At 45.5% G+C, this 26,848-nt stretch overlaps 1 protein-coding gene across 1 annotated transcript; it reads right to left on the bottom strand.

The window, feature by feature from the left end:
- Window positions 1-24,146, bottom strand: LOC134538630 (LIM/homeobox protein Lhx9-like). Its single transcript, XM_063380065.1, has 4 exons — window positions 23,890-24,146; window positions 21,065-21,402; window positions 1,688-1,923; window positions 1-252 (listed from the first exon to the last, which is right to left on the bottom strand). Exons 1-4 carry the CDS (start codon window positions 24,144-24,146, stop codon window positions 1-3), a joined length of 1,083 nt encoding a protein of 360 aa, XP_063236135.1.
- Between the last annotated feature and the right edge of the window lie 2,702 nt (window positions 24,147-26,848).

Raw genomic sequence — 26,848 nt, 5'->3', positions numbered from 1 at the left:
CTAGTAGAGGTCGGCGAAGCTGAGGGTCTGCGTGGTCTGCGCGTGGTGCAGGTGAAGCAGCGGCGGCCTGTGCATCTCGTCGTGGGAGGGGGCGGCGGGCAGACTGTTGCTGTCGCCCAGCGCCGGGCCGGGGGCCGGCCCACCGCCTCCACCGCCTCCACCGCCGCCTCCACCGCCCCCGGGCTGCTGGGCGGCTCCCTCCTGCCGCATCATGTTGCGTCGCCACTTGGCGCGCGCGTTCTGGAACCACACCTGCCCCGTCCCCCCTTGCCGTCAGCGACACATACCCAGTCCCTGCGGTCCTGCCGTGGCTCTGGTAGTTGGGGGATCAGAGGCCTCTGTACGGACTCCATCTCGGGCAGATACCTCCTGCATGTTGGCTGCTCATTCCTGGGACGACCCTAACATGTGATTCGATACTTCTTTGGTGGAGGTTTTGCCGTTGGCAACATCAGGTGGGAGATGTTATCTTTGAAAGATTTGTGCAATGGGAGTGCATGACTTGATGTAAGCTTTTGGACAGACGCCATTGCTAAGCACATGTATGTCTGTAGAAGAAAACTACAAAAAACCAAACGACACAAAACACAAATTAAGCAAAAATTGCTGTTGTCAGCTGGATATATACACCACATAATATTCCATAACAGGAATATGGTCAACAAACAAAGAAAAATGGACTAAGAGAACGATAAAAAAATACCACAAATGATGAATTGAACCCCAAAAAATTCAGCACAACAGTTGAAACGAGACAAAAACACAACAAAACGAAAAGACGAAACAAACACTACAGTTTTCCAAAACATAAACAAGCCAGCACAACAGTTGGAACGAGACAAAAACACAACAAAACGAAAAGACGAAAGAAACACAATAGTTTTCCAAAACAGAAACGAGCGACGTTTCGGGAACTGCTATCTGCCCCCGTCCTCAGGCAGAGACGTACATGGTACGAAAAAAAAGAAGTTGCGACTGGGTGACAATAGCGGAAGCAGTATACAGGCACACTCAAGTAATTAAATTTTAGTGAATCACAAAGTGAGTCCACGAATATTTTCGATCTCTGCGTAGCTCGGCGTGAGGTGGTCAAGTATAGTTAGGCACCGAGCAGACTCATTCCAGACCGTTCAAAAGCCTGTCAGACCAGCTTCTATTTCGGAACCCGCTCCAGGAAGATACCGGCACTGTTCCTAAACTCAGGCCAGCATTGTGACGCAGTGACCTGGCTGACGACGAGAAGTCAAAGCTCAAGGAAAGTGACCTCTGTGCAGACGGACAACTCAACCGCCAGGTCGTGACCTCCGTCGATAGTACACTGTTAAAAATTACAGCCACAAGTCTTAGCGCTGGGAAAAAAGTTACATTGAACAAAATCACTCATACAAGGAGCTCTACTCGTGGAAGAAACTCAGCCGTGTTTCAACTTGGGAATTAAATTTTAAGGTATAACAAGTGTAACGCACACTTGGAAGAAATAAGTGAGATTTTTCATGATTTCTAACCAGTTTTTGATTGGTCTTCTTCTGTACCAAGATTATTGTAGTTAGGCACATATTTACAGTAAGTGAAATATGTGCGCCGTAAATTTACGAAGATTATAACAAATTTAAGAATATCACAGGATATTTTTGTAGACAGAAATCTTCGTAAATTTGAGGTGCACAATTTGAACAGTGGGACACACCTGGAGCACCCTCTTGGACAGCCCTGTCTTCTGCGCGAGCTGCTTGAGGTCCTTGGCGTCAGGGTTCTGGTTGATGGCGAAGTAGGACTTCATGGTGCGCAGCTGGTGGTGCTTGAAGGAGGTGCGCATGCGCTTGGTGCGCTGCTGGCCACCCGGGTTGCCCGGCGAAGACACCGAGGAGTCGTAGGCCGTCAGCGAGTCCATGGAGGAGTTCAGGTCACCGGGGTGCAGCAGCTCTGCAACAGGCCAGCGAGTCCATGGAGGAGTCCAGGTCACCGGGGTGCAGCAGCTCTGCAACAGGCCAGTGAGTCCATGGAGGAGTTCAGGTCACCGGGGTGCAGCAGCTCTGCAACAGGCCAGCGAGTCCATGGAGGAGTTCAGGTCACCGGGGTGCAGCAGCTCTGCAACAGGCCAGCGAGTCCATGGAGGAGTTCAGGTCACCGGGGTGCAGCAGCTCTGCAACAGGCCAGCGAGTCCATGGAGGAGTTCAGGTCACCGGGGTGCAGCAGCTCTGCAACAGGCCAGCGAGTCCATGGAGGAGTTCAGGTCACCGGGGTGCAGCAGCTCTGCAACAGGCCAGTGAGTCCATGGAGGAGTTCAGGTCACCGGGGTGCAGCAGCTCTGCAACAGGCCAGCGAGTCCATGGAGGAGTTCAGGTCACCGGGGTGCAGCAGCTCTGCAACACGCCAGCGAGTCCATGGAGGAGTCCAGGTCACCGGGGTGCAGCAGCTCTGCAACAGGCCAGTGAGTCCATGGAGGAGTCCAGGTCACCGGGGTGCAGCAGCTCTGCAACAGGCCAGCGAGTCCATGGAGGAGTTCAGGTCACCGGGGTGCAGCAGCTCTGCAACAGGCCAGCGAGTCCATGGAGGAGTTCAGGTCACCGGGGTGCAGCAGCTCTGCAACAGGCCAGTGAGTCCATGGAGGAGTTCAGGTCACCGGGGTGCAGCAGCTCTGCAACAGGCCAGCAAGTCCATGGAGGAGTTCAGGTCACCGGGGTGCAGCAGCTCTGCAACAGGCCAGTGAGTCCATGGAGGAGTTCAGGTCACCGGGGTGCAGCAGCTCTGCAACAGGCCAGCGAGTCCATGGAGGAGTTCAGGTCACCGGGGTGCAGCAGCTCTGCAACAGGCCAGTGAGTCCATGGAGGAGTTCAGGTCACCGGGGTGCAGCAGCTCTGCAACAGGTCAGCGAGTCCATGGAGGAGTCCAGGTCACCGGGGTGCAGCAGCTCTGCAACAGGCCAGCGAGTCCATGGAGGAGTCCAGGTCACCGGGGTGCAGCAGCTCTGCAACAGGCCAGCGAGTCCATGGAGGAGTTCAGGTCACCGGGGTGCAGCAGCTCTGCAACAGGCCAGCGAGTCCATGGAGGAGTTCAGGTCACCGGGGTGCAGCAGCTCTGCAACAGGCCAGCGAGTCCATGGAGGAGTTCAGGTCACCGGGGTGCAGTAGCTCTGCAACAGGCCAGCGAGTCCATGGAGGAGTTCAGGTCACCGGGGTGCAGCAGCTCTGCAACAGGCCAGCGAGTCCATGGAGGAGTCCAGGTCACCGGGGTGCAGCAGCTCTGCAACAGGCCAGCGAGTCCATGGAGGAGTTCAGGTCACCGGGGTGCAGCAGCTCTGCAACAGGCCAGCGAGTCCATGGAGGAGTTCAGGTCACCGGCGTGCAGCAGCTCTGCAACAGGCCAGCGAGTCCATGGAGGAGTTCAGGTCACCGGGGTGCAGCAGCTCTGCAACAGGCCAGCGAGTCCATGGAGGAGTTCAGGTCACCGGGGTGCAGCAGCTCTGCAACAGGCCAGTGAGTCCATGGAGGAGTTCAGGTCACCGGGGTGCAGCAGCTCTGCAACAGGCCAGCGAGTACATGGAGGAGTTCAGGTCACCGGGGTGCAGCAGCTCTGCAACAGGCCAGTGAGTCCATGGAGGAGTTCAGGTCACCGGGGTGCAGCAGCTCTGCAACAGGCCAGCGAGTCCATGGATTAGTTCAGGTCACCGGGGTGCAGCAGCTCTGCAACAGGCCAGTGAGTCCATGGAGGAGTTCAGGTCACCGGGGTGCAGCAGCTCTGCAACAGGCCAGCGAGTCCATGGAGGAGTTCAGGTCACCGGGGTGCAGCAGCTCTGCAACAGGCCAGCGAGTCCATGGAGGAGTTCAGGTCACCGGGGTGCAGCAGCTCTGCAACAGGCCAGTGAGTCCATGGAGGAGTTCAGGTCACCGGGGTGCAGCAGCTCTGCAACAGGCCAGCGAGTCCATGGAGGAGTTCAGGTCACCGGGGTGCAGCAGCTCTGCAACAGGCCAGCGAGTCCATGGAGGAGTTCAGGTCACCGGGGTGCAGCAGCTCTGCAACAGGCCAGCGAGTCCATGGAGGAGTTCAGGTCACCGGGGTGCAGCAGCTCTGCAACAGGCCAGTGAGTCCATGGAGGAGTTCAGGTCACCGGGGTGCAGCAGCTCTGCAACAGGCCAGCGAGTCCATGGAGGAGTCCAGGTCACCGGGGTGCAGCAGCTCTGCAACAGGCCAGCGAGTCCATGGAGGAGTTCAGGTCACCGGGGTGCAGCAGCTCTGCAACAGGCCAGCGAGTCCATGGAGGAGTTCAGGTCACCGGGGTGCAGCAGCTCTGCAACAGGCCAGTGAGTCCATGGAGGAGTTCAGGTCACCGGGGTGCAGCAGCTCTGCAACAGGCCAGCGAGTCCATGGAGGAGTTCAGGTCACCGGGGTGCAGCAGCTCTGCAACAGGCCAGTGAGTCCATGGAGGAGTTCAGGTCACCGGGGTGCAGCAGCTCTGCAACAGGCCAGCGAGTCCATGGAGGAGTTCAGGTCACCGGGGTGCAGCAGCTCTGCAACAGGCCAGCGAGTCCATGGAGGAGTTCAGGTCACCGGGGTGCAGCAGCTCTGCAACAGGCCAGTGAGTCCATGGAGGAGTTCAGGTCACCGGGGTGCAGCAGCTCTGCAACAGGCCAGCGAGTCCATGGAGGAGTTCAGGTCACCGGGGTGCAGCAGCTCTGCAACAGGCCAGCGAGTCCATGGAGGAGTTCAGGTCACCGGGGTGCAGCAGCTCTGCAACAGGCCAGCGAGTCCATGGAGGAGTTCAGGTCACCGGGGTGCAGCAGCTCTGCAACAGGCCAGCGAGTCCATGGAGGAGTTCAGGTCACCGGCGTGTAGCAGCTCTGCAACAGGCCAGCGAGTCCATGGAGGAGTTCAGGTCACCGGCGTGTAGCAGCTCTGCAACAGGCCAGCGAGTCACGATCTAGAGAAGAGAGGACCGAATTTGTGTGGACACAGATATTGCCCGTGGATCAGCCACTACAGCTAACGCTAGCTTCTTTCATCGAATTTCAGTAGTGACAACTACTCTGCCTGAATCACACCTACTCCAACAGCACAGTGTCTCGAGTGAGTAGACATTCATATACATTCCAAACATTTCGATACTGACTGAATTAAATCCTTCTTTTTAATAATTTATTTTTGTTTGGACATGGTATTTGACTTAGCTTTGGCTACTTGTTGATTTCATCAATTGTGAACTGGTATGATTATCATGACAGTTGTAGCTGCACGCGTGAAATTCAAGATTATCTCGTCACGGCACTTACAGACTAGAGCCCGTTAGTAAGCATGTGGTTGCTACAAGGTACAGAAAGTCCGGGAGAAATGTCATGCTTTGACGTGCCATACATTAGGACAATTTGTTAGAAATTATGAATTATTGCTGAAAGAGGGATAAATAAAAAATGTTGTAGCCTATCACCCTTAAAGACAACATTTGGCCTATTGTCAGAAGTGTTACGGAACGGCTCACCAGGTCTAGTCGACCGCAGGCGATGACAGGTGTAAGTTGAGGCTGCAGTGTCACTGACGGAGTTAGATGTTCGGATGGACGCGAGCACAAACAATAAGGATGAACCCGCCGGACTGCGGCAACGTCCGTCGCGTTCCCCCACTCACAGTCCCGGGAACGTGATTGTTTAGCACGTGGCATTCTAACCTACACGGGTCATCTCTGGACAGGGTGTTTATTTTTGTTTTGTATACTGCACATATGTTGGCCTATATGCAATCAATAAGCAGAAAACTTTAAAATGCACAGAAAGTTATCCATAAATCAAATCTTTGACTTCAGACTTGTTTTAAAGTCACAATTATGAAAGCGCAAACCGTACTTCTCAGCGAAAGGGCTTGTTTTTTCCTGGAATTTACACCCCTGGGGGGAATTGTCCTGCCCCTGAAGTCAAAAATTCAAAAGGAACGTTACGAGTTGTTCCACACTCTGGGAAAGGGGATGTCTGCGTCGCTCCTGGCCGGGGGACCACCGGGGAGCCGGGTGCTGAGTGGAGTCCCGGGCAGGGCTGTCGACGGGAGAGGGTGACGGGCTCATCAGAGCCCCGCGCGGCCATGTTCTGCCCCAGATCCGCCATTGGCACTCGGGGCCCACCTGTCTTATCCAATCACCGCATCTGGGCCGCGCGCCGATCCCCATCTGTCACTGTCGCCCACCCACAGAGGCCGAGTTCAGCTGTAACCGGTCCTCGCCGGGCCGGCGGACCCGATAACACGGACACCACTATTCAATTATTCAATCGCTTCTTCAAGCGCGCGGGACCGTGATGCGTCCCGGGGAGGTTCCCTCGCGACTCGCACCGCGTCCCAGCGGGCCTCCACTGCGTGCTGGCACCACCGCCGTAGCGTTAGCCGACCTCCGTAGCGTTAGCCGACCTCCGTAGCGTTAGCCGACCTGTGTAGCGTTAGCCGACCTCCGTAGCGTTAGCCGACCTCCGTAGCGTTAGCCGACCTCCGTAGCGTTAGCCGACCTGTGTAGCGTTAGCCGACCTCCGTAGCGTTAGCCGACCTGTGTAGCGTTAGCCGACCTCCGTAGCGTTAGCCGACCTCCGTAGCGTTAGCCGACCTCCGTAGCTTTAGCCGACCTCCGTAGCTTTAGCCGACCTCCGTAGCTTTAGCCGACCTCCGTAGCTTTAGCCGACCTCCGTAGCGTTAGCCGACCTCCGTAGCGTTAGCCGACCTCCGTAGCGTTAGCCGACCTCCGTAGCGTTAGCCGACCTCCGTAGCGTTAGCCGACCTCCGTAGCTTTAGCCGACCTCCGTAGCTTTAGCCGACCTCCGTAGCTTTAGCCGACCTCCGTAGCTTTAACCGACCTGTGTAGCGTTAGCCGACCTCCGTAGCGTTAGCCGACCTCCGTAGCTTTAACCGACCTCCGTAGCGTTAGCCGACCTCCGTAGTTTTAGCCGACCTCCGTAGTGCTAACCAACCTCTGTAGCTCTAGCCAACCTCCGTATCTTTAGCCGACCTCCGTAGCTTTAGCCGACCTCCGTAGCTTTAGCCGACCTCCGTAGCGTTAGCCGACCTCCGTAGCTTTAGCCGACCTCCGTAGCTTTAGCCGACCTCCGTAGCTTTAGCCGACCTCCGTAGCTTTAGCCGACCTCCGTAGCTTTAACCGACCTCCGTAGCTTTAGCCGACCTCCGTAGCTTTAACCGACCTCCGTAGCTTTAGCCGACCTCCGTAGCGTTAGCCGACCTCCGTAGCGTTAGCCGACCTCCGTAGCGTTAGCCGACCTCCGTAGCTTTAACCGACCTCCGTAGCGTTAGCCGACCTCCGTAGTTTTAGCCGACCTCCGTAGTGCTAACCAACCTCTGTAGCTCTAGCCAACCTCCGTATCTTTAGCCGACCTCCGTAGCTTTAGCCGACCTCCGTAGCTTTAGCCGACCTCCGTAGCGTTAGCCGACCTCCGTAGCTTTAGCCGACCTCCGTAGCTTTAGCCGACCTCCGTAGCGTTAGCCGACCTCCGTAGCGTTAGCCGACCTCCGTAGCGTTAGCCGACTTCCGTAGCTTTAGCCGACTGTTTTCCGGGGATGTTTACCGAGCGCCTGCACTTAGGCTACACACGCATTACGTGTTCGCGGTACAAGATGCTTATTGCCGAGGCGTCCGTTCCATTCCCAGACGGCGAACATCCACGCAGAGGGGTCAAAGAAACTGGTGCAGCATTTTGGAACTGAATGGCGATTGTGTGAAAATGTGAAGTATATATTAAAAATAATTTTTTTTTCTCTTTCTAAAGAAATTTTTTTTTCTAATGACCAAACGGAGCATACTCGAGGGATATCCCTACATGGTTGCATGAGGATTCCCTGACTCAGCTCTGTCCGACAGGCAGCGCTGTAGCTGGGTACAGGGAGTGTCCGCCCCCCCCCCCCCCCCCCCTCTTACAGGCATGGCACGGGGGCAGTGCCCGGGGCGCGCTAAGCGGCTTGTGGCGGAATGCCGGGTATCCCTCCCCCCCCCCCCTCAGTGTGTGGATCTCCCCTCGGCGCGGCTGCTCACAACGCACGGCGCACGACGGCGGGCTTTTCATTACGAGGCGCGGGGCTGCGACGGCTCGTTAGGAGTTTCCGAGGGGCGCCGCCCCACGGGCCCCCGGCTGCTTGCGAGGGAGGAAATGTAACCCCCGGTACGTAAAGGAGCGTCCTTTTGAGCCGCGCCCTGCCTTTCACGCGGGAGGAGGAGGAGAAAAAAAAGTGTGTTTCCATGTTTGGGATAAAGCAACACCCTTATTAAAAAAAAAGAAAAAAATACATAGCCTCTAAGAGTTCAGTATTTGGTTACAGAAAAAAATATGTATGTATATATATATATATGTTCATTTGCAGGCCACGTTTCGTATCCTTTCCTGAAATAAAATTATGTTGCCTCGTCGAAAATTAAATTTTTAATTTTATTTCTTCTCGAAAAACTTGCGGAAATAAAAAGCTTGTACATGTAACGAGTTCGAGGTCAGTAATATTGTTTATTTGTTATAGTTTCAGGTTCAAATAAATTTTTTTATTTTGTAATGAAAATCAAAATTTGATGATTAAAACTGTTCCCCATTTTTTTTTAAATTTATTATCTACGTTAACCAAATAGATTTACATTTTTGCCAAAACACAAGATAGGCCTAATCTATTAATCTCTGTGAATTATATATTTTGATGTTAGGTATTATTCTCGAAAATGAATGGAATTTTAATGAGGAAATTAAATTAATTGTACAAACGAGATGTTTGTCAAAAATGTAATTCTTTATTGAGGGAACTATGTTTTCAATTGAAAGTAAAAAAAAATTAAATATATTTATATTTTAAAGATAGCGGATACCGACTATAAAGGAGTTAATTTCCACAAGAATCAGGGGCTGCCGTAAAGCCTAGTTTGTTTTACATATTTTATTTAACATCTGCGTATTTACTACATGAGCGTCCTAATCCTTTTGCATCGTTCAATCGTTACAGAAATTGTTATCACATCTGCGTGGGCAATAAATCCCAAAGGACTTCGCCTGCCGTTTCGGAAATTTGTCTGCCCGTCACGGATCTCGAAGAGTGACACTTTACACCCAATAATACAACACTTGCATGCAGGATCACGTAGGATTGGCGAGGGGGGGGGGGGGTGGGGGAGCCGCGTGACCCGAGAGTTTTGAGCGTGGACTTTAACCGATACAAGTCATCTCTCGATAGCGTGCTTGTATGTTGTATATGTACTGCCATTTCTTTTCCACCATATGTATACAATAGGCAGAAAAACTTCAAAATTTCAAAAAAAGATTTTTCAATAAAACATAGTTTCGTCGTTTACATTTTTATCAACCCCATTTTCACAGGAAATACTTTGCAAGTACAGGCAGGCCAACTCAGAGAATGAGTTCTTAAATCTAGGGGAGGGGGGAGGTCTACGCCCATACCTACTTGTATGGTAGGGATTTTCTTTTACCCTCACAGGGTTGTTACCGTTTCACGCGAACGTGGCGCGAAGCGGTAACTGTCTCGCTTCAGTTAGGGTTTATTTTGTTAAGTTGGTAATTATTTTCCTTTGATTTATTTACTAATTGCTATTTAATTTGGATTATTTTTGCTCTGCTAATTTTATTTTGCCTTCAGCACGCTCCGCTGGTAAAAAAAAAAAGGGGGGGGGGGTTGGTTTACTGACAGTACAGGTTATGATGTTTTCAATATAAAATGATATTTGGCCCTTTCTGGCGAGCGTGTGCGCGGTTGTCAGCCCTGGTCTTGAACGTAGAGGCCAGCCGGTGACAGAGTGTTGCGACGATGAGAACCGTTGTTTGTACCTGAAGACGGGAGAAGACGTCAGTTCCCTAAAACTTCGCAGCAACTGTTCCGTCGTAGATATACCTGCTGCGTTCGTCTGTGCTGTGGTCGCGTTGCCCGGGGTTGGATTCACCTGCTTACTGCGTTTCTTCGTTGTCGTCCTACTGTGTTCGTAATTTTCTGTCATATTATTTTTTTTCCCGACTAATTTATCTTCCACGGAATTCTCCGTGTTGCCTGAACAAGTGGTATTATTTGAAGTCGACTGGTTTCGACGTGTGCTCGTATTTGCTGCCCCGTGACAACCAGCGCGGATCAGCAATGGATAGGGACCGGAAAAATTCGCGGTTTCGATGGTCTTCAGGATAGACTGCACATTCTCCTGTACACTCGGGCAAATAACGCAAGTTCATTGGTTGTCGACTTGTAAAAGTCGTCTCAGCTGGTTTGTCTCTGTGATTCGATCCTTCTTTTGGTTGAGGGTTTAAAATTGGTTGAGATTCGTCCAGATGAACAGTAAGCCAATGGCAAAATTATCTAAGAGGGGTATATGTGTTTGAATTCTAGCCTATCACCGAATGAATCCGCGAGTTTTGCAGGTCTCTAGCAATGGAGCGTGTTGGATCCATCTCACCCGCCGCAGGACTCCTTCAAAGACCCAGACGCGGAGCTAGGCGCAAGAGTACCACGCACCATCAGCTGGGGGGGGGGGGGGGGGGAGACGCCCAGTGAACCGAGTCGACGTCTAGGCCAGACACCGTCGCTTTCAGCGTCACCGCTAATTAACACCGCAGCTTCGACCAGGGGGGAGGGCGTCGCCGCGCAACAGCGGCCTATGAGGCTGGAATCATCTTTGAAAGATTTGTGCAATGGGAGTGCATGTATATGTCATATTCCTGTTATCGTCGGCTTACTTCTAAAACCTCGTAAGTCCAGAATTTCCCAGTTTTATATTCCGGATGTGTTTGGTGTATATTTTCATTTTTTTTTTCATAGTGCATATGCTGATCAAACTTCGTAAGTCAAATCTACTTAGTCTCTTTTCTATTCACAAATTATAAAACCTCGTATCTTTGTCAGTCGAAACCGTGCTCCAAAAGCTCATAGGTGTCTCCTGTATAATTGACTGAAATGGAGTTACGAGGTTTTAGAAGTAAGCCGACGTTATGGAATATTATGTGGTGTTTATATCCTATTGACAACAGCCATTTTTTTTGCTTGATTTGTGTTTTTGTTTTTGTCTTTTGGGTTTTTTTTTGTAGTTTTCTTCTACAGACACACATGAGCTTAGCAATGGCTTATGTCCAAAAACTTACATCAAGTCATGAGACTGGAGCGACACCTGACTCTGGTCCCGAAAACTGTCCGTCATTCAGCAACATCTCAGCACTCGGGGTGCGATGTTTGGTGCGAGCAATTTCGCGAATGGAATGGAAATTTGTAACAACCCCGGTTCTGCCAGCTGCGGCGGATAAACAACGAAAAACTTTATAGTGTTTTTTTTAAATCAATTTTAACAAAATGTGCAGTATTTTTAAAAAAAATAGTGCTTGGAGTCCTTCCACGCGGAAGAAGTGAAACTTCGTAATGTGGAAATGAAAATAGGAAGGGGTAGAAATTGATTTTTAGTGAAATCATTTTGTTTCTTTAAGACAAACTTTATTAACATTTTTAATTATCATTTTCGAGTGGAGAAATATCCAAATCTATAACATTTACAATGGAATTATGATAACTAAAGTAAAATACGAAATGTTCGAATGCCACGCATTCACTCTCGCTCTGTCTCTGTCTATTCCCCCTCCCCAGGAGCGTTGAACGTTTAACGCAACAGTGCTTTCTCCATGGTATCGTTAAACGTTTAACGCAACCTTGTTGGAAGTCGCATTAGAAGTTTCACTTCAAAAACTGGTCGAAAATATGTTTCAAAGCCGGGGTTCAGTATTATTTTTCGAGTTTTTTTCCGCTTTTATCGGAGCCGTTTCATTATATAGTTTAACCTTTCCTCAGCAAATCGATCGATTTGATAGTCGACGTAGCTGCTCCGGTAGTGAATTCTAGTGGCGGGTGCGGGAACTACGTGTGATTCGCGTCCAGAAAAAAGGTTGAAAACACGATTTGTGTCTATTTATCACGCTCGGCGTTATTTTTTTAACAATTATATGTTAAATCGCATTCCCGAGTTTCGTTTTATAAGTTTATTTTGCTACACGAGAACATCTCTGACGTGGACTGAAACACTAGCTCACAATTTTTTTAAAAATCTTAATATGTTTGCACTCTCCAAATAGCAATGTAGGCCTGTGTACCATAAATAATTGTTTTCCTCGTGGCTGTGAATAAAATGATACGTCCATTAAAACGCTCTGAATTATTTTTATTTCCGTTGCGATTCTGATTGGTCCTAAAATATTTTCAATATAAATTATAGTACAGTCGATCAGCTATCTCAGAGGCAGGAATCGCACCTCTATTGAGTCTAGTTCTGCGAATAGTGCTTATTTTTTCGATTCCTTCAGATCGAAAGAGCAGAGAACCGTTTACTTCGACTTGGCCACAGCCCTTGCGATTCGATGGGCTGTTGTTGTTTACGACCTAAGTATACTAAAGCGTCTCCATAGTGCGTTATAACATACATATTATAATACGATTCTAATAAAAATAAGTATCACAGAACTATTGGACTGCAGGTATTAGTTTCATTTCATTTCGTCAAGTTACTTGTTGATATTAATGACTGATTCCAACAGAGCTTCATTGAACCTACCTAACCCTTGTAGGCTACAATCAAGGGTAACGAATGTTCAACAATCAGGAATATTAATAACTTCACCCTTATTATAGTTCATAATAATATGATCGTGGTTTCGTAAACCAAGCATGCTGCCAGTTAGAACTGACAGAATACCAGCTCGCACGAGGCGTGGCTACTTCGCCTCAATCCCCAATCATACCAGGGCCTCTCCTCGTGTTTACTGCTTGCAGCCTCCTTGACACTACTCCCCCTCAACCCTCCTCCCCTTCAGTGTTTCACACACACTCCCACCCGCTTCGCTACCCGGGCAGATATCATTATTATTTTACCTTTCACAAGCCTCTGTGGAGGGCTCCCCCTTTCCGCTTTCCACCCTGTCTCTTTCTTTCTGGGGTAGCAGAGTGAATTGTGCGCCTGCGCAGTGCCACGAGACTTTGTTTCACGATGTGAACAGGCCCGGGGGGTGGGGGTGGGGGTAGTTGCTGAGGGCCTGGCTGGAGTGGCGGGCAAATACCAGGTCGCTAGCGTAGCTATAGCGTAGCTTCCACACTCCGAGCGCACTACAGCAGCTGACATCAAACTTTTTTAATCATACGGACAAGTGCAATTTTTTTCTTTCAGAAAAAAAAATAACGAGGATATTAACTTTATCTACATGAGAAGCATTTTAATGTGGTGAACACTAAATTAATTTTTTTATAATAAATTTTTATTAACTCGTATTTAAAAAATAATTCTTTCAGACAGTCAACTCATTATGTATCGAGTCCCTAGCTCACTAGCTCAGTGCTAGTGACGCGTAATTTCATGCTTTGCTTCCAAGTGATTGCATTTAAATTTTTTTAGAAACGCAATTCTGTTATTCGCAATATCAATTATTGTTATTTCAGAGATGTGTGACATCTGACCTCGCTAAAGAAAAAACGCACGTGTTCTCGTATTACAAATGCACTTACAGTACGAAACTCGGACACGAAATTGAATGCAGAATTGTTTTAAATAATGCCGAGCGTGATAATAATGTGCAATTTGTTGAGATAAACCAAAAATATAAACAAACGTCTAAATACTCAAAAAAAATTTAAAGTTTACAAAATGCTCTGCTAACCATACTAACGCCTGTGCAAAGAGTTAGTCCCAAAAAGGTTTAAATTAAACTCCCGTTGCAAATTATAGAGGAACGTATAGGTAAATGCGTACTCAACCCTTCAATAGGACGGAAATAATAAATTATGACTAATAAACTTATATAAAAATTGTATGGAAAAATTAATCCCACCAATCAAGGAACATGAATATATTTTTAGTTGAGATGTTCTCTAGAAACTAACGAGATGAAGTATAAGATTTCAAGCAACGATTTAAAATGATGGTTACAGAATGCCTGTTACATTATAAGCTCCTATACAGTTAAATTTGTAAAATTGAAATTATTGTTATTATTAATTGAAGTTATATATCGAATCATTGTTATTATTAATCGAAGTTATATATCGAATTATTGTTATTATTAATTGAAGTTATATATCGAATTATTGTTATTATTAATTGAAGTTATACATCGATGTACTGTATATTACACTGAATACATAAATATTTGTCTCCTTCAAAAAAAATTATATTTTCTAGTTAACAATAAGAACATGAATTTCTCCTTATACTTTCAACAATACCTTTATTTAAAAAAAATAAAGCATCATGATATGAAATGTATAACAACATTCCTTAAACAAAAATTAAAAGGGAAGTAATTTACCTTGAATATTATATTAAAGTATAAATCTTATTATATATTGCAAATATAAAAATATCCCAGAAAGTTCATTCTTTAAAAATAATGTAAATACGCATGTCACTGTTTCTGTTAAAATTTCAAGAAAATTTTAAAACACATATTTACGTTAAAAATTGTTAGCAATATCTATAAATTTATTGCTGACTGTTAATTTAATTTTATAACACGGAAAGCGCTTGAATAAATTTAGATTAAGTTTTGATATAAGTCTAACTAAATTACTGCGTCGCAAATACGTTCCTAAACTGATAAATATAATCGATGTGGTAACAAAGAAATTTATTTTCAAGCAAGTAATCCCAGTGTTTAATTCATGTATGGTTATGCTTGCACATTTCTAATTTATTTTTTAAGTATGACGATCTATTTTTTAAATTTGTTTCCATACTCCGCAGTAAATCGCTCTAATCTGCGCGTAAGTACCCTGTTATAGCCCTCGATTTTTTAAATTTAATTGGTGTTTAAGCATATAATTCTGTAACGTAATGCTATATATGATGACAATTGTTCGGTTCACATACACCAAAAGGGATTGCTCTGTGCATTATCAGCTGTGTTTTTTTCCCGTGCCTTACGAGCAGTTTAATGATCCATCTCACCCTGAATGTTGGTACAACCAGCGTAACCTTTCTGTTTTTAATTTTATTCTTAAACTTATTTTTTGACGTGACAACGTCTAATAAATCGATGAACGCCGGCTGCATGCACAAAAAAGTGCTTCGTTACGCACATTGTCCCGTTACTATGTGTCCCGTTACGCTCATTGTACGCTTGCGCCGCATCTATCTCTCTTCCACTCGATTGGAACAACTATCGATTTTACTTTTTCGAGGCACATTAAACTTGAAACACTCCCATTCGTTTCCTACTTTTCCTATCATCGTCCTATCCTTGACAGAATAACACAGATTGGAAGAAGTTAAATAGCAAACATGTATAAAAGTTAAAGTTAAAATAATCTCTTCGTTAAAGTAATAAACATATTTGAATTAATGAGTGCAAATAGAGTAAATTTATCAATTAAATTGTAGATTTCATTTCACTCCTTCTTTGTATCCATAAAAAATAGTGGTAATTCAATAAAAATTATTCAATTTTATTCATAAAAGTATGCAATCATTTCATCAATGTTTTGTTATGACTTTGTCAAGTTAAATTATTGTCCGTAAACCGACTTTTCAGAGAACCAATTTTTTTGCTGAAATATTAAAAACAATAATTATATAGTTCAAATAATTTATGGTGTGAAACTAGATCACAGTTCGAAGCTGCTAGGTTGGTCTGTTGCAAGGGCGCTGTGTCTGCAGATATTGGGTGGACGGTCATTTGGAAATGTTGGTGGAAACCACGAGCAGGTACAATTTAAACGTCAAGCCAAGAAATATCTTCAATATGGATGAGTCTGGCATCCAAATTATTACCAAGCAAGGCATTTTTTCACTGTTCAGGGTTTAAAATTGTTTATATATTTTATTTGAACCCAAAGTTTTATTATAGTTGTAAGTCATTTTACATAAAAATTAAGTAGGAAAGTAACAAGTATCGTATAATGTTCCAACTTTTTTTTATGAAAACACCATTTGTAATGGCAATGAAAACCATATGTGTGCCAACCCATCCTGTTTTACCTAGGTTGCTTTATTTTCTTTTGATTTGGTTAATATGTTTTCGTCCAGCCTGCATGCGAAATGAATGCCATTCATTGAATTTAATATTTTAAAATATTACACAATTACAGTTACATTTTGGTACTTTATTTTATACAAGATATAATATTAGTGTTATTTGGTGTATTGTCCTGATTTTATATCAAAAATCATTGTAAAACCGTGTCCCTATTAATGACCAGTAGTCATGCTCCAAACATAGCAGAACTGTCACTTTGTTGGGAGTACGTTTAAACATGTTGTTTTCATGATAAATGTTGTTCTAACGGATTTTAACGAAAACAAATACATTTTAGCAATCATAAATTGTAAATATGGAACAATTTACGTATGATATTCTGCCAACCTAAAATTAGCGTGGACTTAAGTGTGAAACGTAGCATTATTATTAAAAAAAAACCCTGTCTTTTCTTCAAAGCATCACGTGTGTTCAGTAAATATGTCAAAAATTAAGCTTACGCAAGTGACTACAGCATGGTCGTAACTTTCTGCCTTCTTCCTGGACCATCCTTCTTGTCCTGTACTGAACCTGCCTGCTCAGAGCTTGCAATACTTTACCCCCGCGTGAATGAGCACAGGGTTTTACATGTGTCTATGCAGGTTTTAACCGGGCCCAGCTTAACTACAGTAGTTATAGAGTAGATCAGTGGCTGCCATGGCTGGTCAACACCCGAGCAAATACACGATGCATGCTACCCTTCCCAGCGTGACCAGGCGTTATAGGTAGAGACCCGTGAAATTCGCGGGTTCATTTCGTGTTATGCTAAAATTCAAATAATTATACCTTAGTGTTGTTTCTGTCATTGGTTCACTGTTAATCTGGAGGACTGAGGTCCAATTAGAGTCCCTCACTCATAGAAGCGTCGAATCACAGGCCACCCAGTCCAGACGACTCACAAGTCAACAGCCAATGAACAGTTGGCATTTGCCCGATTGTGTAGAGGATATTAGAGTCTATCCTGAAGGTCATTGAACCAGCGAATTTTTCCGGGCCTTGTTCATAATTATATTTAAACTTTATAGCTAAACGCCAGTTTTTTAAATGAATTACATGTCATCTACAGGTGAACTGTTTCGTCGACTGTTTACAAAGGGAAGTAAAAAGTTAATATGGTTTTCATTACTTATTACAACAACCCGCGAATTTCACGGGTCTCTAGTTATAGGCTTCGGCCTGAGACGCACCTAGAAGTCTTCCTTGACCGAGACCCTCCAAAAAAAAAAATAGGTTGTCTGTAAAGTCGGTTTACGGACGATAGTTTAACGTGACAACGTCATAACAAAACATTGATGAAATGATTGCATACTTTTATTAATAAAATTTAATCATTTTTATTTTAATAATAAAAGAATAAATACTTGAAATTATACTAGTAATCAGATTTTAAAATGCAAGCATAATTAACCTTTATTGCCGAAATTGTTGTTGTAATAAGTAATGAAAACCATATTAACTTTTTACTTCCCTTTATAAACAGTCGACGAAACAGTTCACCTGTAGATGACATGTAATTAATTTAAAAAACTGGCGTTTAGCTATAAAGTTTAAATATAATTATGAACAAGTTTTCATATAAATAAACTGTAATCAAATATCTATCATCAATTATATGAATCACCATAATTTTTTAGTCAATTGTAACATAACCTATTATTACTGCACTCGCCGACAGCGTAACGGAACACAGCGTAACGGAACAATGAGCGTAACGGGACACAGCATAACGGAACAATGAGCGCAACGCACACAGCGTAACGGAACAATGTGTGTAACGGGACACTTTTTCATGCGTGCAGCCGGCGTTCATCGATTTATTAGACGTCACGTCAAAAAAAACACTTAGTTTAAGTTAGGTATGGGGAATATTCGCCGCAGAGCAGTTCTCGAGGCCGGTCGCGCTGACGGCGGGCAAGACGCCTGCCCGGGAGAGTGCCGCTACACACTGGCGTATCGACGCGGTCCTGCACGGGGCAGGGGTGCCCACCGCCGAGCCTGGCCCGGCCAGGGGTGTGTGTCGCCTGGTCGCTCCTTGCCGCGTCCAGCGCGGGGTCGCCTCTAGGTGCGAGTTGCAAGGGTCTGTACACCCCTCTCGAGGATCCATTCAGGGCATGCCGAGACTTTGGACACGTCATCAGACTTCAATGCTACAAGAAGTTTGGCAGTAAGCTTAACATAGGATTGTTGATCCAGGCCTACCAACTCTCTCTGTAGGTATATTTATCTCGTTACTAAATATTCTAAACGGACAACGTTCAACTTGTATACGTTTTAGCCTACGTAAACTTTCATTAAATTTAATATTATTTGTCACATTTTTTTAAAGACAGTTAATCTTGTCAATTTATATATATATATTTTTCACATTTCGTTGTAACTCGATGTATAGCTATAACGTGTACACAACTAGATAATATCTTTTAAATTAATGTTGCTTCTAGTATTTCGGTAATTTATTCAATAGTTCTAAAAGAACGTACAGGTATAAATTTTTTTTTAAAAAAATTTAAAAACATAAATAAAGTATGGCACGTTGCATAAATAAACTGTACTTAGTAAAATTCTGAAGATAGATATTAAAAAAAAATAATGTTTATGATTTCAGATTGATGAGAACCTAGAATAAAATGTACACATAAAAAAATGTCAAAATACATTGCCGCAGAATTGATTGTAGGTTGGTATCATTGTAAATATTATCACTAAATAATTGCACTATCTCTTTAACACTATTATTCTATAGATATATGGAACCCAGCATGATAAAAATTATAATTTTTTAAAGTTTTTCATTACATTCAGATGGACATTAGGCCTAACTAGCGCTTTGTTCACCCCTGGCAATTAGAACAGCCGCGCCCAAAGTCGGGGTAAAACTCGCGGAAAGCCAGAGTATTCCGTTCCTTTGAGAGTCAACACGGCCTCCGCTGAGAGAGGCGCTCCCACCCTCTCCCACTGCCACCCTCTCCCACTGCCACCCTCTCCCACTGCCACCCTCTCCCACTGCCACCCTCTCCCACTGCCACCCTCTCCCGACAGTCGGCGAGGCTTTGAGCGAGGGAGGGATGACAGAGAACCGAGCAGCGCTGTGTGAGGGGGAAAAAAAAAGTGTGAAGTTTGCTCCAAGGAATTAAAAAAAGAAAAGCTTAAAGAAGCATTTCATTACTAATTTTGTACCTGGAGGGACGAAACCCTCAGCAATTTCCACGAAATACGAAACCACGTTTGTATTATTAAGGGTGATATCTGGCGACAGCTCTTAGTTCTCGTATCGTCCTCACCTGCGATGAAGACACTAATGGACAGTTGCACCATTAAGACTCCATGTGTGATCTCGAGTCATGAGCTGGTGTGATCATCGCTGGATCACTGTCACTGTTGCACCGTTGTGCTGCGAGCGCTGAGCGGAGATCGCTGGCAACTGCGATGTGAACCGAGTCATAGGAAAGATCTCGGCTCGAGCAGACATGGCCGGCATTTGCACGGGCTTTGTGCAGGTCAATTTAATCAGACTAAAGTATTATTTACAAAATTCCAGATCATATGTAATACACGTGTCAAAACTCTTACTTGGGTTTCAAGCTCTTCTCAAACGAAATATCCATTATTCAAATATTTGAAATGCTGGTTATTTTAATTAAATGTTTAAATATGATATTCGTCATGATTAATATCATAATAAACAGAAAAGTTTTTTTTTTAAATCAAAACCTATTCATATTTCCGACTGTTTCGTTTTGTATTAACCTTTAAATACAAATTATTCAAAATAGGAGGCAGCGACTATATGTGCTGCTATCTTGTGTCAATCGCACCAACCAGTTGCACGCCGTCTCACAATCGAATGTAGCGCTTTTCACACCTAGCGTTTATTCAACACTGCTGCTACCTGTAGTCGAAAATTGTAAACCCGAGAACTATAGTCCACGCGGACGACGATCGAGCAGTAGTTCCGGTATGTGTACCTACTTACATATGCGCCAAGTTTGGAGGGACGGTACTTGGATCATTCATGGGCTAATATCATTGGAGAATGGCGTAACTGGCCATGCGCCAGGCAGGCCTTCTCGTTTCGAGTTCCGCGCGAGAAGCCAGCCTCCAGCACGGACCTCCCGCCGGGTACTGCCTGCGTCCGGCCTCCTGACATTTTGTCAAAGCTTTCCCTCCGCTCATTTCTTACGGGCGATTCCCCTAAACCTCGCGGGCCGGAATGCAGATCTGAGGGGAACGGATACGCCGCTTCATCGCAGCCCGGATGCGTGGAGAGGCCAGCGCAGAAACTACCACTCCCTCGCACCTCAACCAACCAGCAGCAAGCCCCACCCCCCCTCCCCACCACCAGCAAGCTCCCGAAGGCGTGAAGAAGACCCGTGATCGGCCCCAGGTACCTACCCGAGCCTCCACTTCCTCTCAGGGCTAGCGCCGGAGAAGATAGACGCTGAACTCACGTCCACCCGTATCGGATTGGGCTATCCCAGAGCTTGCGACCGCCTAGCTTCGTCACAGTAGCCGACTTCAGCCGACACCCTGGATCCGACTGCCAGATATATTCCGACCTTACGGCTGGCTTTCTCACGTTCCCCTCCCAATACGCGCCCTATCAGGGTAGGGTGGCAGTAGCATTCCAGTTCTCTTTCAAGACATTCCAGAGCTTTCACAATACAGAACTGTGAGTGATCGCTCCATGTTGTTGATCGGGAGGGTATTAGAGCTTCAGCGTCTACCAGAGGCTGGAACCACCAAACCAGCATAGTCGCCTCTACCACACTCAGAGTGCCACAGTTTTCCAGCCCGAAGGCCGGCTCAACCGCCCCCTCCCCTCCCATGTCTGCTCCCTTTTAGGGTGGAACAGGAGTCGACTTACAGATCTTATTTAATCCAGAGCCAAACATCTGAACTAGACTTGGTGGACAGGTCCCCTCCACTCTGTCCGACTAGTGGAGACCGACTCAGAGTGCCGCTGCCGGTGTGAATTCGACGCCACACGGCCGGAGCATCTGGATGCTGGACTCTCCAGGGCACCTGGGGGTTTCTCCGGGCTGCTGACCCAGGGAGTCACCTCGTGCAGGACTCACCCAGGCCTCCCGCCGGGACGCGCAGGGCCACGGGCAGCTCCGCCAGCTCGGCCGAGGACTTCCTCTTGCGCGGGCGGCCCTTGTGCGCGCCGAAGAACACGCCGTCCAGCTCCAGCCCCGCGGGGCAGCAGTCGTGCGGCGAGAAGAGCAGCTCGTAGTGCGGCCGGCAGTAGACCAGGCCGTCGCGCAGGCCGAAGTGGTCTCCCTTGGCCAGGTGCGCGCCGCAGGAGTAGCACGTGAAGCAGTGCAGGTGGTAGACCAGGTCGCGCGCGCGCATCACCAGCTCGCTGGCCGAGATGCCGGCGCGGCAGCGCGCGCACCGCTTCACCGCGAACAACCTGCGCCAGGGGCACACCCTCGCTGCACATTTCAGATATTTATAAATTTAAAAAAAATTGTAAATAACCCTGAATGGACATACTATTAATGATTAATGTTAGTTTTTTAATGTATTTTTCTGATTTTTCAAGACGAGAATTTAAAGTTAATTCCATTGCCAAAAATATTACATTAGCGAGTTGTTTTACAATTAATGCCTAATGTACATATGTTAATTGGTTTATTTTATCCATAGATACAAGGGGATTAAAAGTAATATGTAATTCGGATGAAGATAATTTATAGTATCGTATTAATTATTCGTTTAATAATAATAAATAAAAATATTTATCATGTATTGTCACTAGTGCATTACCCCTGCGTCCTTGTATGTCTCCACGCCGTCTAAGCGCCACACTTCTCTCCGCCTGCCTGGCTCCCAGACGCTCTAGTTTGCGTGCGGCCACTGTGTAATTAGTGCCAGGGGTGTGTTTCAGCACGACGCGATGGCCATCTAGGTCTCCGGGGAAGCCTGGAGGAGGGAGGGAGGGAGGGGAGTCGCTAATTGCAGGTGAGCAGACGGCGGCTAGTTCGCCCCTGGCGCGACGGAGGCAGGCGTGTTTACAAACACCCTGCGCCTGGCGCGGCAGGCAACCACGCAGACACCCGCGTCTCTGGGGACGCCTGCCCGCAGGAGGGAGTACAGCTGATGTGTGTCGTGTAGACAGTGTTTGAGTCTGCCTTAACCAACCTGTGCCGCGCACACGAAACTGCTTAGCTCAAACACTTACTCATGCCAAAACATGTTTTACTGTTGAATTTAAAACTTGCGATCATGTATTTTCCCACGAAATTACTTCCAGACCGGCTGTGTGTTAAAACATTGTAGCGTGGTCTGTGTTTCGTGGTTGGCTGGGTTTATCCCAGGCACATGTCTACTGTCGGCGCACCAATCACAGCCAGCCATTGTCCTGATTGGCCCCATCCAAACAGGACAATGGCTTCTCTCGCAGACGGCCATCCAATCACAAGGAAACAATCGCTATCGCGGGCATACCTCATTGCAGGCTAATGAGCAAAAAATTAATGCCCTAATCATAACATTTTGTTATTTAAAAACCTCCACCACAATTTAACATACAATAACACAAACTTCACTGAAAACCATTCCGTAAATGAATTTTTTTTTTTTTTTTTTGTATTTTATCGTCAGCTATTCATTGTACTTTTGACATATATTTTGTGTGTGTCACGCATTTCTAACTAATTACAGAATTCTTCTTAAGTTATAGTAATTTATGTACTTTAGCGCGTGCATGAAAACAAAGTGCCTATCATATACGTAATTCACAAAGTAAGGTGTTAGGATCGTTGTTCAGAAACAGTTACGTATTATAATATTATTTAGGTTTTCATTCGTTATTTCCCAGTATTAAAACGAGCAGATAATTTTACAGGTAATTTCCATTCCAACAACTTTTGAATCATAGTTTAAAATTAAAAGTTTTGGCCGTGTTTGATAAAGATACCCATTGTTTTAGCACATTGTTTATCTGCCAATGCTGTCTAAAATTAAATATACATATGTATTTTTTTTCTTTATAGTTCGTGGATTCAGTGACCTATATAAGATAGACACCACAATCCTTAAAGAACTAGGACAAATGCTACCTCCCAATTTTCTCTTGACCTGTTTACTGGGATGCTTGCGATTCGAGACTGAGTGTTTTTCATTGGCCCAGGGACCTGAGGCCTGATCGCAGAAGCAGTAGTAAGGTCAAAGTTAATCGATCCTTGCCTATCACGAAATAAACCCGCGGAATTTTTTTTTCCTGTGCCTACAGATGACTATGCTCCCGGCAAGCAGGTACAGTCACGGCGCGCGAGAAAAAGCTCAACCACTGACCTAGGATCATTGGCCTATAGTAGTCCTCCTAATAGGATAAAGTGGTAGAAGAGCAAAGGTAAATAGAACTGTAGTTGAAATGTGGCTACAGGTGTTGATATTGCACTGGCGGATACAAAAAAAGGGGGGGGGGGGGATATCGTAACCTCCCCCCCCTCCCGAAATGGAATACATTCATACATGTATATATATTTATTTAATTTTCTCTTAACTCCTTACCATTGTTTCTCCAAACTTACTTAATTGTTATTTTACTGCAGCGCAATGGATAACAAGACTTTTTTGAACTACAATAAAACCAATTAAATATTTAAATTCTAAACGTACGGAAATTATAATCGAAAATTTAATTTGGCCCTCCACTGATCATCATTCTGGATCGGCCCTTGTGCTATTGGCAGATTACTCAAAACTCCCGGCCAGAAGGTACAGTCATTGACCTATGATAGTCCTCCTAGGACCAGTGACCTGTAGTGGTGAGCCCAGGATACAGTGGTGGCATGGCAGAGGTAAACAGAGGCCCCCGGCCAGCAGGTACAGTCACGGCTAGCGAGGACAGGCACAGTCACTGACCTGTAGTAGTTCTCCTAGGACCACTGACCTGTAGTAGTCCTCCTTGCAGTAGATGCGGCCGTCGCGCGCGAAGCAGGTCAGCTCCGAGTCGAGCGGCAGTTTGCACTCCCCGCACTGCAGGCAGCCCTGGTGCCAGGAGCGGTCCGCCGCCAGCAGGTAGTAGCGGTCCGCGATGCGGCCCCCGCAGCCGCCGCACACGGCCGGCTCGCCGCCCCCGCCGCCCCCGCCGCCGCCCCCGGCGCACGGGCTGGCGGCCGGGCCCATGGCGTCGCGGTCCTTCAGCATGCCGCCCCCCGCCGCCCCCCGGCGCTCATGGCCGCCCCTCGCGCGCTGGACACACCACACCCGTCCGTCCGTCCGTCTGTCTGTCCGTCACCACACTTCCAGTCCGCCAGCAACACTGCCAGTTGGGGTTACCAACTATTTCACCCTGACCATAAGACACTGAACCCCACCTAATTGGTGCTATTTTAGCAGTTTTTGTATCTGAAAATAAATTATGCACCTGGTTGAAATATTAAAATTTTTCGTATTGGCCTAATAATTTTTTGAGTTATGAATTTAATACATAAAGATATGATAATAAAGATAACTTCATCCGTTTTTCAACTCAACACAATATCAACATAAACATAACAGACTAAGCGCGGACGAGTGATGCCACCTGTCGGCGTCAACATGAACTATTTGGTGGCCAGTGAACTGCGGAGTGAACGGAGCCTCGCAACGTCGCAATACATTTATAACAGGTGGTGCGGCGCAGGCGGGAAAATACTTTTTTTCAATTTTATGCAGGTGTGTGAATTGAACTTTAAACAAGATACGGGAAATATCACGTCCCGTCCTGCCTACGTACGGGATAATTCTTTTAGTCACAGAATACGGGAAATCCCGTACAATACGGGACGGTGGCAACCCTACTGCCAGTCCACCAACAACACTGCCCGGAGGCCTTCGTCAAGTCACGGACACCGAGATCACTATTAACAAACCTTTCAGGGAAGTCAAAACACACTGTAGTTTCTAAGAAGATTCAGTTATTCGAAATTACGAAGAACTCATCAATAGAGACCTGCAGAATTCGCGGGTTCAATGACCTCCAGGATAGACTCTATACTACACTCTGCACACTCGGGCAAATGTCACCTGTTCATTGGCTGCTGACTTGTGAGTCGTCTCGACCGAGTGTCTGTGATTCGACACTTCTATGAGTGAGGGTCTCTAATTGGCCCTCATTAAACCAGATTGACAGTTGACCAGTGGTAGAAGCAGCGCTAAGGTATACTGATTTGAATTGTAGCATATCACGAAATGAATCCGCGAATTTTGCAGGTCTCTACTCATCAATTATTTGAGGTTAATTCTTCGTTGGAAAGTCTGTATATTTGCTGTTATTTCTAACGGCGTAGAAAGCATTGAGTTTTGGGAAAATTAATCCTGTTTGTTTGGTACGCTAAGTACATATGAACTATTAAACTGTTTTTACTGTACTATTAATTTAAATGTATCTTCAAATTACCGTACATTATTAATCATACGTTTGTGTGTCGGTAGAATTTTTTTAAAATATTATTTTGTTTAAGGTTTTTGGAATGCATATGGAAGCAGCTAAACAAATAAAATAAAGGCAATGTTTTCCAGACTTTTTGAGGTTATGATTCCAACCAACCGTCCGTCGAACGTTAGGTACGTCTTGGCAAGGTTCTGGCGGCCGCGGCCGGATGGAATTTTTCGGGCAATCTGATTGGCTGCACGTCGCGTGATCGACGTTCATATCGAGTCCAGCTTTAAAGAACAATCTGTCTGGCGGAATGCCTTTGTCGCATCGCCATTTTCTCGTTTACAACACTTCTGTGCTTTCAATTCACTGTCCAAGAAATAGGCCAACTTCTCTCTGAAGATGGGCTCACAATTGAAATAAAATTAGCGACTGCATAATGCATGGCATGAGAAATATAGGTTTGAATTATTGTGCATTTTCTCCAATGGAACTTCGCAATGCAGCATTCGTAAATAAATAATACTTAAACTATCTAGTGACTATTCCGCAACAGTGACCAGTAATCTGCGAACAAACAAATTAATTTTTTATTATGTCAGCTTATGTAAAATTTTGAGTATACAATTAGACGCAAGAAAAATATTTTTTTAAATATTTTTAAATTTACTTTAATCGCTAGTAACTTTATTCAGATAATTTTGTGTGATTTATATTTAAAGCACTTGAGCAATCTAATATCTCGACAAACATTACCCCAAGAATAGAATAACACAAACCATTTCCAACTCCCAACTCCCGCCAAAATGCCACCTTACTCTGTTCTCATTGGTTCTTCAGCTGTGCATCCACATGGAAATTATGTGATTTCAATAAGTGGAATGAGTTTCACTAAAACTTCAGGCATTGTGTTTCTGACGACTACCAATCGGCGGTTTACAATGTTATTATTAATTGCAATCATGTATCTTAAATAATATGTGTGATTTTACTGATTTCCTTGGTACAGTTTCAAAAGATTTTCAGTTAGTTATATCCGATTTGGGGTAGTTTTTTTTAATTTAAAATATAGTGTTTATCATTATCTAGGCTACATTCTTGCTTTTAAAACTAAATAATTAATTTCACACATTCTTCAGCAAAGCATTGTAACAATGACAGTGATTCTTGTGAAGTCTCAAAAAAAAAATACTAGCAAATAATTTACAAAGCGCTTGTTTTTTGATCATATGAATAGGTACCTACTTTTTTACTACGCAACTGTGGCGTTTTGAAATGTGCGTTATACAAATTACAAAACTTAAATAAAATAGTTGCATGTGACTCGGGAAGTGTTATAATGCTTTAAAGCAATACCAGTTTTCAACCGTTCCAGCGGCTATGCAGTCGGTTTTCACTTACTTGAACTAGTTCTCTCTACTTGATAGTTAGGCCACGGTCACGCATTTTAAACTTCTTCATTAGAATATCTTTTACTCAGCAGAGGTGA

This window comes from Bacillus rossius, chromosome 13, assembly GCF_032445375.1.
Source record: "Bacillus rossius redtenbacheri isolate Brsri chromosome 13, Brsri_v3, whole genome shotgun sequence".
NCBI classification, from domain to species: domain Eukaryota; kingdom Metazoa; phylum Arthropoda; class Insecta; order Phasmatodea; family Bacillidae; genus Bacillus; species Bacillus rossius.
The sequence above is the reverse complement of the archived record's forward strand: the minus strand, read 5'-3'. Positions and strand labels throughout refer to the sequence as shown.

Excerpts from the sequence above, each read along its gene's own strand:
- LOC134538630 (XM_063380065.1), bottom strand. The coding sequence starts at position 24,146 with ATGCTGAAGGACCGCGACGCCATGGGCCCGGCCGCCAGCCCGTGCGCC. Across the intron at positions 1,924-21,064 it reads CGTCCCGGCGGGAGGCCTGG|AGCTGCTGCACCCCGGTGAC; the intron begins GTGAGTCCTGCA and ends GGCCTGTTGCAG. Across the intron at positions 253-1,687 it reads TGTCCAAGAGGGTGCTCCAG|GTGTGGTTCCAGAACGCGCG; the intron begins GTGTGTCCCACT and ends GGGACGGGGCAG.